Here is a 15411-nt window from a genome sequence, read left to right on the forward strand (position 1 = left end):
GGCCAACAAACACAAGAAAAGATATTAAACTTAACTAGGAAATTGCAAGTTAAAAGCATAATGCAATACACTTCACACTCTCTAGGATGATTAAATCAAAAGGGCAAACAATAAGTTTTGATAAAGATGTAGAAAAATTAGAAAGATTATATATTGTTAATGGGATTGTAAATTGATATAATTTTGGAAAAAAGTTTGACAGTTCCTCAAAATGCTAAACATAGAGTTTCCAGGTGACATAGCTATTTACTACAAATACAAACATATTCAATTCTCTGGTAAATTGAAAGCACATGCTCACATTACAAATTACACACTATATGGGGCCAGCACTGTGGCTTAGCGGGTTGGGCTGCTGCCTGCAGTGCTGGCAACCCGTGTGGGCGCAGGTTCGAGTTCCAGCTGTTCCACTTCCAATCCAGGTTTCTGCTGTGGCCTGGGAAAGCAGTGTGGGAGACCCAGTGTGGGGAATCCGGAAGAAACTCCTGGCTCCTGGCTTCAGATTGGCGCAGCTCCAGCAATTGCAGCCAACTGGGGAGTGAACCAGTGGATGGAAGGCCTCTCTCTCTTTCTCCCTCTCTCTCTCTCTCTCTGCCTCTCCTTCTCTCTCTAACTCTGACTTTCAAGTAAATAAATAAATCTTAAAAAAAAACAAATTATACACTATATTCATAATAGTGAAAATTGAAAACTAAAATGGCCATCAAATGAGAAATAGATAAACAAAAACAAAATGTGGTATATCCATATAATGGAGGAGTATTATTTGGTAATGAAAATGAATGAAGTATTGCTATTTATTGCAACATGGATGAAGCTTGAATAAGTTATACTAAATGAAAGAAGCCAGGCACAAAAGGTCACCTACTATATGATTGCACTTTTTATGAAATGCCTGTATTAGACAAATCCATAGACATAAAAAGCAGATTAGTGCTATCAAAAGGTTGAGGGGAGGGCAAATAAATAGTGACTCCTTAATAGATATGAAGTTTCTGTGTGGGATGATGAAAAAGTTCTGTAACTAGATAGTGGTGATAGCTGCACAAAACAGTGAACGTACATATGGCCACTGAATTTTACACTTTAAAATGTGCTTGGACATTTGATGCAGCAGTTAATATGCTGCTTAGGCTGTCCACACCCTGTATTAGAGTGCCTGGGTTCAGTTCCCAAGTCTACTTCCAATCCCAGCTGCCTGCTGGTGTACTACCTGGGAGGCAGCAGATGATGGCTAGGAAACTTGTGTCCCTGTCACCCATGAGGGAGACCCAGATTGGGTTCCAGGCTCCTGGCTTTGGTTTGACCCTGTCCTGATTGCTGGACATCTGAGGAGTGAAGCAGAGGAAAGAAGATCTCTGTCAGTCTGTCGCTTGCTCGCTCTATGCTTTCAAATAAAAGGAAAATAAATCTATTTTTTCCTTTAAAAAAATCTAATTTGAAAAAATACTTAAGTGATTTTATATGTTTTTACTATAAAGAAATGTTTAGTGTTTGAAGAAGCCAACGTATATATTGACTGGCTGTTATGCAATGTATATAGGTACTGAAACATCACATATTATCCCATAAATATGTAAAATTCTAAGTCTATTGAAAATTTTCTGGGGCCAGCACTGTGGTGTAGCTAGTAAAGCCACCACCTGCAGTGCCGGCATCCCTTATGGGCACTGATTCAAGTCCCAGTTGCTCCACTTCCACTCCAGCTCTCTGCTATGGCCTGAGAAAGCAGCTGAAGATAGCCCAAGGGCCTGGGCCTATACACCCTCGTGGGAGACCTGGAAGAAACTCCAGGCTCCTGGCTTCAGATCAGCACAGCTCCAGCCATTGCAGCCATTAGGGAGTGAACCAGTGATGGAAGACTTCTCTCTCTCTCTGCCTCTGCCTCTCTGTAAGTCTGCTTTTCAAATAAATATATAAACCTTAAAAAAAAAGAAATAAAATTTTCTTAGGAAAATGATTTAAAAATAAAATGGTAAATTTTGTGTTTGTATTGTAGTACAATAACAATTACATATATTTACAGAAATATTTAGGATGTGAACATGAATATATAGGTCTGTTTGGCTTGAATATTGGCAAGTCATAAGTGGACAAAACTGACACAGTTCAGAGATATAACTCAATTAAAGACAAAATGTTGTGGGTATCAAACCACTCATATAATTACACTGGTTGTACAGTCTGATAATGTGCTTGTTCTGTAGCCATGAAACTAGCTGTCAAATTAGTGGATGTGAATGCTTCATGTGTGCACTTGTTATCTTGAATGTGGTTGAGGAACATGAGCCTAAACTATTGTTAAAGTCTACAAGGAGAATGGGGAAGTAGTATAATGGGAAATGGCACACTAGGGTACTTAAAGAATTGGTCTAACCACTGAAACAAACAAGCTGGGAAAGACTGACAGTGTCAACTTATTCTGAACTCTAGATTCTAACTCAAACTTGACAGCAAGCAGGGGACTGGTTAAGAAAAGGGTAGCTGGGCCGGTGCCGTGGCTCACTTGGTTAATCCTCTGCCTGCGGTGCCAGCATCCCATATGGGCGCGGGGTTCTAGTCCTGGTTGCTCCTCTTCCAGTCCAGCTCTCTGCTGTGGCCCAGGAAGGCAGTGGAGGATGGCCCAAGTGCTTGGACCCTGCACCCGCATGGGAGACCAGGAAGAGGTACGTGGCTCCTGGCTTCGGATTGGCGTAGCTCCAGCTGTAGCGGCCATTTGGGGGATGAACCAACGGAAGGAAGACCTTTCTCTCTGTCTCTCTCTCACTGTCTAAATCTATCTGTCAAATAAAAAAAAAATGTAGCTGAAGTTCACTGAGAATGTTGCAGTGGTTTCACCCATTCACCTACCATGCTTTATTTTTCAGTATTGCAACAGTGACTTTGGGGATGATGGCTGGCATTCCTGGTGTGGCTTGCTGTTGTCAGGGAATTAATATGGATATTATTCTTGAAATATATGGTAGGTGATTTGATCTGTGGTTCTCTGAGGGACCAGCCTAGAGGATGACTTTTGCGTTACTTCTTCCACTTGGACTGGGATGGCTTTCCTGGACAGCAACAGCTATCAAAAGATTTAAAGACATACACATGCTAGTTGCCTGGAATGTGAGATGACAGATGGAGTAAGAGGTAGAAAGAAACCAAAGCCTGGAGGAAAAAAGAGGCTGATGAGAAGAGTGGTTATTGGAGGAGTAAGGACTCAAAAGGTAATTACATATACCTGGTAAATTGGTGGGCAAAACACATGCTATGGACTGGATGCATTCTCAAAGAAGACTTAGAAGGACCCTGGGACACTACCTCTGGAAGAACCTGTGTGCTCTGTAGAAGCAGGAGATGAATGCTAGGGAAGAGTTTCAGGCAGCAAAGGTTAGTATTTAAGGAGTTTCCTAGCTTGGAGCCAAGCTGAAAAGAGTAGGAGTGTACTATTGTTTTTCTTTTTGACTCTAGACACTTAAGGAAATCTCTCAGTTCACTGGTCACTAATAAACAAATACATATCTAACAGCGACTTCCTTAACAATACACAACAAAGAATATAACCTTTATGAAATAAAAAGTCACTAAACAAATAGATGACAGTGGGAGAATCTGATTTTCAGAGTCATCACTTTATACTATTAAAAAAACCCCTAGTTTTTAGCAAAATGTAGCAGGACAAAGATTAAGAAAAATATGGCCCATTCATATGAAAAAATAAATCAACAGAACCATCCCTGAGGAAGTCCAGATATTGGATAGAGTAGATAAAGACTTTAACTTAACAGTCTTAAATATTTTTACAACTCTTAACAAGTAAACCATGGGAATACATGTAAAGAAAATTAGAAAAATGGAGTATAAATAAAAGGAGAATATCAACCAAGAGAAATCAAAAAAAGAAACCAAGTAGAAAGTCTAGAGCTGACAAGTATAATCACTGAGATGAAAATTTCACCAGAATGATTCAATAATAGACTTGAGCAAACAGAAGAAAGAAACTATGAAAGTGAGGAAGGACAATAGAAACTACCAAGTTGGCAGAGCATAAAGGGAAAAAAAATGAAGTGAACAGAGCCCAAGGGACCTGGTATCATCATCAAGCACATTAATGTAGGTATAATGGAATTTATGGAAGGAAATGAGAAACAAGCAGAAAAAACAGTTGAAGAAATAATGGTTGAAAGCATCCTAAACTTTATACCACCAGTCTTTATATCCAAGAGACTAAACAAACTCCAAGTAGAATACACTCGAAGAGACTCCAACCAAGACACATTATATTCAAACTACTGAAAGCAAAAAATATAATCCTAAAAACTTCAAGAGAACAGCAACTCCTGATAGAGACTGAGCCACAATAAGTTTAACAGCTGATTATTCATCAGAAACAATGGAAGCCAGAAGTAAGTAGGGTGAAACATTTTAAATGCTGAAAGAAAAAAAAAATCTCAACTGAGAATTTTATATATGGCAAAACTATCCTATAAAAATGAAGAAGGGGACATAGTTGGTTAAGCTACCACTTGAGATGCCAGCATCTTATATGGCACTGGTTTGTGTCCTGGCTGCTCCACTTCTGATCCAGCTCTTTGTTAATGCATCTGGGAAAGCAGTAAAAGATGGCCCAAGTGCTTGGGCTCCTGCCACCCACATGGGAGATCCAAAAGAAGCAGGCTTTGGCCTGGCCTATCCCTGGCTGTTGTAGCCATTTGGGGAGCAAACCAATGGATGGAAGATTCTCTCTCTGTCTCTGTCTCTGTCTCTGTCTCTCTCTCTCTCTCTCTCTAACTCTCCAACTCTGTCTTTCAAATAAATAAAATAAATAAAATAAAAAATAAATAAAATAAAAAATAAATTAAGATATTGCTAGATTAAAAACAAGTACATTCATTACAAGCAGTCTTTGTTAATGAAAAAATGCTACTGGGAGTTCTTCAGGTTGAAAAGAAAGGAAGCTAGACAGTAACTTAAAACCAGATGAAGAAATTAAAAAATATGTATGGTTAAGGTAAGGGTAACTACATAGGTAGGTACCACTTCACAACCACTAGAATGGCTATAATAACAAAACAAAGCACAAAAAATAACACATTACCCAGAAATTACACTTATATATGAGTACATGAAAGAACTGAAAAATGGTAAACAATTAAATACATGAAGGGTCCTCATAAAGTTCATAGAAAATGGGTATCATGAAAATATATTGGCAGATTTCAAAACATTTTACACTAAAATAAACTTATCTTTTAACTGCACTGGTATAGAATGTGGCTATATCAACCAGCATCTTCACTGTTAGGACAAATGCCTGAACCAATGCATTATTATGAAGCCATAGCAAGGATTGAAGAACTCATACATGATATAATATGATGAACCTAAGAAGTATTTAGAAAGAAGCCAAACCCAAAAGACCTCATACTGTATGATACTATTTATATGAAATATCCAGAATAGATAAATTCACAGAGAAAGAAAGCAGATTTTTTTTTTCCAGGAAGGTTACATGGAGAAGGAAATGGGGGAAGAATTGCTTAAATTATACAGGGTTTATTTTGTGTAATGAAAATGTTTAAAATGCGGCTTCATAATATTGTGAATATACACAGTGCCCCTTGATTGCTGGGTTTAAAATGGTGAATTTTATATCATGTAAATTTTACCTCAATAATAAAAATTAGAAAGAAGAAAGGATCAATTTGAAAATCCAAATAAATTATCACAACACAATATTACTTAAGGAAAATAACCATTCAGAAATAATCATGGCATCAAATGTATAAATTGTTCTCAACATACAATTCATGCTTATCCCATAATTATCCAACTACTTAAACATTGGAACTGATCTAAATAGCAACCATGTAAATTTTAAAAATATCAACAATTTTAAAAGGTTGAAGGGCAGGTGTTTGTTTTGGTGAGATGCTGTGTGGGACATCTGCACACCCCGGGAAGAGCAAGTGATGCGCCTATATGAGAGACCTGGATCAAGTTTCTAGCTCTCAGCTTTGACCTGGCTCAGCCTTGACCATTGAAGGCATTTAGGGAGTGAAGTGATGCATGGAAGATCTCTGTTCCTGCGTTTCAAATAAATAAAACAAATGAATGAAAAACAGAAGGTTGATAGAAATTTAACATTTTAAAGAGAGTAGAAAATCTGAAATCCAAAGTTTTCTGACTGAATGACCTAAGGTAAGTCATTTAACTTTTTCTGAGTATCAGTTTCTTCAAATCTTAATAACGATAATTATACTACTGTCTTGTGAATATTTATATTACATACTTATTTGAGGAGCTATCATCCTTTCCTTTCTCATCTATGTCTCTCCTAGATAAGTTCACTTAGTCCCACAGCATTTAAAGAAATTTTTTAAATAAATTTATAAATTTATTTGAAAGGCAGAGTTAGAGAAAGAGAGATAGGGACAGGAAGACACTGATCTTCTATCCACTGGCTCACTCCCTAAATGGCCGCAACAGCCAGAACTGCGCCAAGCTGAAGCATGGAGCATGGAACCCCATATGGGTCTTTCACTTGAGTGGCGGGGAGCTAAGCACTATGATCTTCTTCTGTTGCTTTTCCAGGCTCATTAGCAGGGAGCAGTCTGGACTCGAACCTGCCACATGTGATCTGTTGTTGCAGGCGGTGGCCACAATGCCAGTCCCTTAACTTTTTTTTTTTTTTTTTTGAAAGATGTATTTATTTGAATGGCAGAATTAGAGAAGGGGGGAGGAGGGGGAGAGAAAGGGGAGAGAAGGGGGAAGGGAAGGAGGAGAAGTAGGGAAGGGGAAGTTGGGGGAGGAGGAGGAGGAGAAGGAGAAAGAGAAGAAGGAGAGTGTGCATGATTCCCTCAGTTGGTTTATTCCCCTGCATCTACAAAAGCCGAGGCTGGGCCAGGAGCATCATGTGGCTCTCCCATGTAGATGCAGAGGCCCAAGTATTTGGGTCATTGATGCTGCTTTCCCAGGTGCATTAACGGGAACTGGACTGGAAATGGAGTAGTCAAGACTTGAACTGGTGCCCATATGGAATGCTGGCATTGTAGGGAGAGGCTTAACCTGTTACAACATAACAGACCCCAACATTTTTTTAATTACTTATTTTATATGGCAATATACTAGCATGTTCAAAATTCAAAAGCCACAAAAGACTGCACATCACAAAATCTTTGTTATTCATGTAGCTTCTTTCCTTAGAGAAATCAGTATTTCCAGTTCTGTGGGTCCTTCCAGAGATAACATAGGCTACATTTTTCTACAAGTGGTAGTATACTATACACACTGCTCTCAGCTATGCTCTTTTCACTTGCTTGTCTTAGAGACTGATATACATTAATATACATAATATCCATCTGCCTGCTTAATATCTTTACTAGATATTTTGTAGGAATTTCAAATTTAACTTGTCCCTAATAAAACCCTTGATTCTCTTCTATTCCCAAATTCATAGCCTTGTTTAGCTCAGTAAATGACACCACTGTTTCATCTTGTGGTTCAGGCCAAAAACCTAGGAGGTCTTCTTGATTCCTCCTTTTTGTCTATACTAAAACATAATCCACAAACAAGGTCTAAATGAACCATGATATGATGTCATGTCTCCCTACTTTTCTCATAGGCCAAACCATGCTTATCTCTTACTTGGAGTCCTTTAGCAGCATCTTATCCTGCCTCTTTCTCCCAAAGCTAGGTCAACTGAAGTCTATTCTATTATGTAGCAGTGAAGAAGATATTTTGCAACATGAATCATATTGTTCTGGCATATGAATCAGACCACACTGAATGTCATAGTAGATAGCTAATATTCATTGAATAAATACTTGTTGAAGTACTTAGTATCTTGCCAGTACTGTAAAGCAAGGTTGGCAAATGTTTTCTGTAAACAGCAAGAGAGTGAACATTTTCATTTTTGCTGGAGATACAGTTCAGCTTCACAATGATGATACAACAGAAGCTTCAGACAGTACATTGAATGAATGAGTATAGCTGTGTTCCAATAAAACTTTATTTACAAAATAAAAGGTAGGGGCAGTTTGTTGGCTACTGCTTTAAAATTTGACACTATGATGGTTTCCTTCACACTTAGTGTCACCATTAGAATAAAATCTGAACTCCTTAAACTATCTACAGATTTATTTGGTGGTCCATGCCAATCTCCCCTTTCTCATCTGCTGCTGCTCACCTGTTCAGTTACCATAAACACCTTGCTGCATTTTCTCAAGTAATCTCAGCCTTTTCCAGCCCCAGGCCTCAGGTATTTGCTGTGGCCTCTGCCTGGGATGCCCTTCATCCTGATCTTCTCATAGTTCCTTCCTCATGAGCTCTGTTCAAAAGCTACCCCTTCACCTTTTCCAGCACCCATGCTTCTTGATCTCCTTCATAACATTTATTACTGTGTCAAAGTGTATCATTTATTTGCTTTATTTGCTTGTTTATTTTGTCTCCTCCCTAAGATACACATCTATGAGAGGATTTTGCATGTCTTAGTACTTTATAGACAGTGAATAGAATAAGACCTGATAAGTACTAGATATTTAATAATTACCTGCTAGGTAAACAGATGAAAATGAAAGCATTTTAAAAATATAAAGTGTTATTCAAATAGTAGTAATTGTTATTCTATTGGAGAGATGGGGATAAGAAGTGAAATGAAAGAAGAGTAGTGTGTGGTAAAAATATCATTGGCTTCAAAAGGCTTGGGATTAATCCTTGGATGGGTGTCTAACTACCCAAAAGCCTCAGCTTCCCTTTTTCCACAAGAAAGGTGTCAGTACTCAAGGTTGTTCGAAGGACTGATAAGGTAATGCAGAGAAAAAAAATCAATAATGCTGATACAAACTTTTCTATTTCTATTGTAATGATTTATATTAAGGTACTCCTACACATTCAGAAGTCTTCCAAAGCTGAATTTAACTTTAAAATACCCTTTATTTTGAATTAATTTTAGATATAACATTAGTTGTAAAAACAGTACAAACAGTTCTCTTTACCTTAGCTTTTAACCTTCTGAGTTATAGATTTTGATGTTTCCATTTTAAAAAAGAAAAAAAACCTCCTTAGAGTGAAGGCTATAAATACCACCATTGTAGCTTGATAAAGTAGTAAAATTTATTTTAGGAAAGTATCTATGAATTAGAAATAGTCAACTTAACATATAAAACACATGAAAGTCCCTTGATTAAGAGATAATGTAAACTGATGGCCAAATGAATCTAATCCTTTTTTTGCCTCTTTCCTTAAGGGACCTGGAGAATTGTTAACATTGTCACAGTATATCCATTCTAAACAAAGTCAAACTATTTGCAAGTTTTTCTTGGCTAGGTTAACCCAATCCCTCTATAAACACAAACAGAAGGCAATGTATCCAAAACATCCCATGCTTGAAGGGCTACTTCTAAGGCCAGTTCTATTTGATTGCAATGATGCATTCAAATACCACTAGATAATGCAACTGCTCAGAAGTGCTGACAACACATTTGTTACTGAACAAATAGACAGCCAGTTGTCCCAGGTTCTTAACCATTCATGCCTTCCAAACTTTAAAAAGCCTCACTTCCACTGCTGATAAGATCACTCACTCATCAGTGGCAGTCTGCAAATGACCTTTTATTAAGGGTGTGACAGGCATGAATGGAGTGTGACAGAAATGATGTCAACAGAGACTCTTATTTGAGGTGATGTTTATGTAGTAGTCAAAGCATATAGCTCAGCAGAATTCTCTTGAAAAATGATATTCTTAATTTGAATAAAAAGCTGCTAATAGTTTCAAGGGTTTGCAGCATACCTAAGAGAAATATGGCTATCTACCCTAAATTAAAAGTTAACTAACTTTTAAAAATTTAGCCAGGGTATTTAGGACACAGAAAGAAAAGAATGAAATATATACAAAATTTCTTTTAATTTACGGTGTAGAAAAAGGATAAAAGGACCATGTATTTTATAGACTAATTATATAACTAGAAGATAACTGTAACTATAACTATATATTATTTATTCTTAATATAAAACAATATAAAGGATTAAATACCTTTTCTTCAGGTATACTGTAACGCACATTTTCCAAAAATACTGATGTATTTTCCACATTTGTATATCGTAAAAGAATATGAGCAAAATCTTCTTCACTGATAGTATTCATTCCATTAGAGTAGGAAAGGAATTCTATCTCTAGAACTTCTGTTTGGAGGTTATCCATGAATCTGTGACAAAAACATAAGAAAGGATGAATCAGATAAATGATCAAATACTCAGTGTCCTAGAAAATGTTATATGAAAATAATTTCATTATACAATGACACAAAGCTTTATGAAATTCCTAAGAATGGGAAAAAGTATCAGAAGCTGCATCACTGAGGCAAATAACTTAGCTTCTCAGGACGTGGGTTTCTCTGCTTGTAAAATGGAGTAACAAAAGTACTTTGCAGAGTAGTGATGATACTGAAATTTCTAGTTATTATTATCCTGTCTTATTGTGATCAACATATTGGAAGATGTCTTCTTCTAAATATACAGTAGATACTAATCAATCCAGACATGAAGGTATTTTTTTCTTACCATTCAGTAACGTCCTTATAATCATCAGTATATTTACTGGTATGTTGATATTAATGGAAGTAGATATTTATTATACAGAGCATCTTCAATTAAGATGAAAGTAGAAAACTGATGAATAGCCTTGCAGTAAATTATTTTTAAAGAATGTGAAGATTTTTAAATAATTTTAAAATTATTAATATACTCATAATTTTCCACAAAAATTAAGCTCACCTATAAAAATCTTCAAAGTTGAGCTCAGCTTTTCCTTTCTTCCCAAAAAAATGCACAAGAAGTGTAGTGTCTGCTACTAAACTTGTTATATCATCAGCACGCTTAAAAGAAAATTACAATTTAAATATTAACTGAAATAAATGGATTAGAGATAACTAACATCCCTCAGAAAATTTTATCAGCATACAAAAGAACATAAATATATCAATGTTACAATGAAAAACACGGGCTATATTAATATTTTCTAAAAATATTTATAAATTTTAAGAAATATTCTCAAAAAATTCTAAAGATATGATTATGTTTTAAGACATTTTCAACTTCAAATTATGCTTACAGGTTGTCTATGAAGTATCTAAAATAGCTGAAACTTTTTGGTAATCATCTAAGTTCTACTTTTATATAAGCAATTTAGCTTGGATTTTCTTAGTTAACATGAAAATCCATATTCCTAGGTATTCAAAAGCAGTAAATTCTTCAGATGTATTGAATATAGGGGGCTAAAACAAGAATGGCCTTAAGCTTCCCAAAAGAGTTTCCTTTAACCATGATGATACTTTCCTATTATATACCATAATTATGGTATTTTAAATAAATGTTCTAATTTGAAAGGAAAACTAGTGATATTAACTTGGAACTTACATAAACTGTAATTTTTTCAAAGAAAAGTCTTACATAATTTTTGAATGAATAAGAAATTAATTCCAAAGTATTTTTCCTTTCCAATTCAACTTGATAAACTGTTTCAAAAAGTGTGTTCAAAAATAGCTTGACTATAGTCTTTTAATGTTTAATGGCCTAAGAAAATCTTACTTTTTTCCTTGAATGTAGCTTTAGAGGTCTTTTCCTCTTTCGTTCTCTCCTGTCCTTCCTTCCTCACTTGGCTTTGAGCTCATGAATATTTTATAAACTCAAGTACAAGAGTAATAAAATTCAAATGATTATAATTTCCCCATGGAACATCCCAGGAAATTAAGAATAGCTGTAGATGTCCACTAAGGTACATGGTTGAAAAAGCATTACTTCTTGGCCAGAATCCAGATGGTACTCCATAGGAAACAGAAGACTCAGAAAAAAAAATACTTCTTTCTCTATGAAAGATCATTCTTCTTTTATGGTCCTTGATATAAAACTTGTTTTCACCTTTCACATACCAAATTTAATCTATCCCTCACAGCTCTCAATCTAATCTCTCAGAGAGTAGCTATGTTATTCTTTATAACATTTATTGAATCTTTGATTTATTCCTTCCTAGATCAGAAATTAGTCTCTCTTTTAAGAAAAATATGGACTAAAAGGACTACATCTTATTTCCCCTCTGACAAGTCCTCTTTCATTCCATAAAACTTTCTTTAAAGTGATTTCTCTTCGAAACTCTAACATACAGAGTATATCTTTAAAACTACCAGAATTCCTTAGTAATCATTTATATATTCTATTTATATTTAAGTAATTTAGCTTGGATTACCCTAATCTATCTTGAGTATATAAACTCCATATTCTTGGTTTGAAAGATCTCTAGCACTGTTTTTCAGTTTAGTTTGATAAGAAGCCCTGAGTATCTCAGTAACTGCAATATTTGAAAATTCCCTATTTTTGCAACAAACTTCTCTGGAGACCTGATAGCAGTTTGAGCTGATTGCTAAGGGAAAAATAATATAGCCAGGTAGCCAAGCATCACATGTTATCTTTTAGGCATATCTTCTTGAACAAGCATTTTATGAATGATGAAGAATAATACTGTGCCATTGCCAGGCTCTCTGTCTATGTGACAGGAGACCAGTGTAATTTGAGTGACCCTCAAAAGACACTACTCTCATCAGTAGCTTTACACAGAGAAAGCATGCTGCTCTAATGGGAAGAGGATTTTAAAGTAGAAGTCTTGGGTTCACTGGATTTTTCCTAAGCTTACTCATTTGTAAGATGAGAATAATCAAACCATCATAATAATTTTGAGGATAAAGTTAAATGAGGGTAAATGAAGCATACAAACATTCTTACTAGTAATCATAAGACACAAATAAGTTCAAGGAAAAAAGGTATCTTATGTTAATTATAGGCCCCCTTTATGTTTTAGTATGGTCTAATCAGTTAATTATCCAAAGAACAGCTTAAATTAATAGGGAGGATGAAATATTACAAAAGGTATGCCTAAGAGAAGACTAAGACTAAGCTCTAGGTTTTTAGCACAGGAAAAGACAATATCTGTCTGGAAGCTAAAGGAATGGGGTGGGAGGACAAGGTAAATAAGTGGTGTGTGTGTGTCTGTTGGTGGGGGGCAGGTATTTTTGAAAAAGGTTCTTGTAGTGCGTAAAGAAATAAAACAGAGTTTTGAAGTAAGATGGCTGGCTTCGTCTCGTCTGGTTTTTAAAGATTTATTTATTTGTTTGAAAGGCAGAGTTACAGAGAGAGAGGTGGAAAGAGAGAGCCTCTGCCATCTAGTTCACACCCCAGACAGCCACAATAGCCAGGGAAGAGCCAGACTGAAGCCAGGAGCCAGGAGCTTCATCCAGGTCTCCCACGTGGGTGGCAGGGGTGCAAACTCTTGGGCTATCTTCTGATGCTTTCTCAGGTGCATTAGCAGGCAGTTGGATCAGAAGTGGAGCATCCAGGACAGAAACTGGCGCCCACACGGGATACTGAAATTACAGGTGGTGGCTTTACCAGCTACACCACAGTCGCTGACCCCAGCTGGTTGGCTTTGAATCATGACACTTCTCATGACTTAAATGACCCTCAGGAAATTAATCTTTCTGGGATATCATCTTCAAGAATGATAATAATATATGACCTACAGGGTTGTATGCATTAGATAATACATGCAAATCATATAGCATTGTAACCAGCATAATGTAAATGTTCAATAAATGTTAGCTATTATTTATTTTTTTGCCAAGTAAAATATCCCAAGAAGTTGAAAAAGGACCATTTGAGACAAAAAAGATAATAATGTTGAAGTGTAAGGAGGAAAAAAAAGTTTTAAATGGTACACACTTCTTTCTTACTCTTGAAAAAGATGTTTTATAGATCTGAAAAAAAAAAGCCTTAAAATGAGAGGTGATAGAAAAACCAAAAACTAATGAACTCAGATAACAATAAAATTAAAAAAATGTTTTTTCTACAATGTTGTAATGTCCTTTAACTCAAGTATAGTGCACTAAAATGAGATGACTTTGTTTTGTACAGGTTTTAACTAATGACTTCATTGAGCCAGTTCTTATCACACCTACTAATTAGAGCAGATCTTCACTTAACACTCTTTCAGCATTAAAATCTTGTTAGATTTAGGAGCTAGTGCTGTGACTTAGAAGGTTAAGACTCTACTTGCTGGCATCTCATATGGGCACTGGTTCCAGTCCTTCCAGTCCCAGCTGCTAGGCTTCCAACCCAGCTCTCTGCTAATGACCAGAGAAAGCAGTGGAAGATGGTCCAAGTACTTGGGCCCCTGCACCCATGTGGAAGACCTGGAAGAAGCTCTTGGCTGCTAGCTTCAGCCTGGTCTAGCACTGGCCATTGCAGAAATTTAGGGAGTGAACCAGTGGATGGAAGATCTCTCTCTCTCTCTCCATCTCTCTCTGTTTCTCTGCCTTTCAAATAAATAAAATAAATCTTTTAAAAAATACATAAAATATTGTTAGATTTACGTTGCACTTGTCCAGATAATTCAGTTCAACAGAGGCATAAGTAAGTTTGATATTAGAGAAAAAAGTTAGAAAATGAAAATAAGAAAACTTTGTGCCTCCATCAGTGAAACAGAAGTGCTCAGTCATTGAAAACTATAACAGTGTCCCTGGTATCCTGCTATATAACTTAAATCATACAAGAGTTGAGACAGAAACAAAGACTTTATCATTTTGATTCCTGTGTCTGTTGTTAAAATTAATTAGTGTTTTCATGACAAAAGCCACAAAAGAACCCCACAGGCCTTTACAGAAAAGGCCATTATCTAACTTGGATTAAAAATCATTTAAACCATTTCATAAAAAATGAAATAAAAAAATTGCATCAAATACAATCTGTCAAACTACTAAGGAGTTTTAAGATATTCTTTTAACATACAATTACTGATTACAATATGCCAGTAGTCTTATGTTTCTTTTTTTTCAAACTCTTGACTTGTTAATAAAGCTTTGGAATAACTTATTTAAATCATTATAAATAAGAGTTTAAAACAAGAAATATATTTAAATTTCATCTGTGGAACTCAAAATAGTGTTCATAATTCTTATAAGCCTACATTCAAGCTGCATGATGTTCATCGAATCATACTATAAACTTATAAAACTACTTAAAAAATTCATGGGAAATAGAGAATAAGTTTACTTTGGTACAAAATAACTTTGTAATCATGTATGCATGGAGTTAGCAGTGACATGTTAAAATCTTCACTGTATGATTTTACAATAATTTAAAACACATGGCTTTGCTATAATTTAGAAAAATCTATGGTTAGGAACAGTTCTGGAATAAGAACATGAGAAGCTAATACCCAATCACCTACAACATTTAAAGAAAACTAAACTACTTTATTGTAATAATTATATATTAAGTATATAACAAGGAAATGCAAATAAAAATAGATTCATAAGCTTTCTTTCTGAGTCAACTGAATCCTGAATCCTAATACTATATATAATTATATATTACACTAATATA

The 15411-nt window shown here is 35.6% G+C and overlaps 1 protein-coding gene across 6 annotated transcripts in view; it reads right to left on the reverse strand.

Annotated features, from left to right (window-relative positions):
* Positions 1-15411, reverse strand: part of MICU3 (mitochondrial calcium uptake family member 3) — a 136791-nt gene that overhangs the window by 47544 nt on the left and 73836 nt on the right. For all 6 annotated transcript variants that reach the window (XM_008251192.4, XM_051842596.2, XM_017338923.3 and 3 more), the window contains 2 exons: positions 10756-10856; positions 10016-10187 (listed from right to left, as the gene is read on the reverse strand). In XM_008251192.4, coding sequence (XP_008249414.1) covers positions 10016-10187; positions 10756-10856 — 273 coding nt within the window. The remainder of the gene's footprint in view (positions 1-10015; positions 10188-10755; positions 10857-15411) is intronic.

This window comes from Oryctolagus cuniculus, chromosome 2 (genome assembly GCF_964237555.1).
Source record: "Oryctolagus cuniculus chromosome 2, mOryCun1.1, whole genome shotgun sequence".
Classification (NCBI taxonomy): domain Eukaryota; kingdom Metazoa; phylum Chordata; class Mammalia; order Lagomorpha; family Leporidae; genus Oryctolagus; species Oryctolagus cuniculus.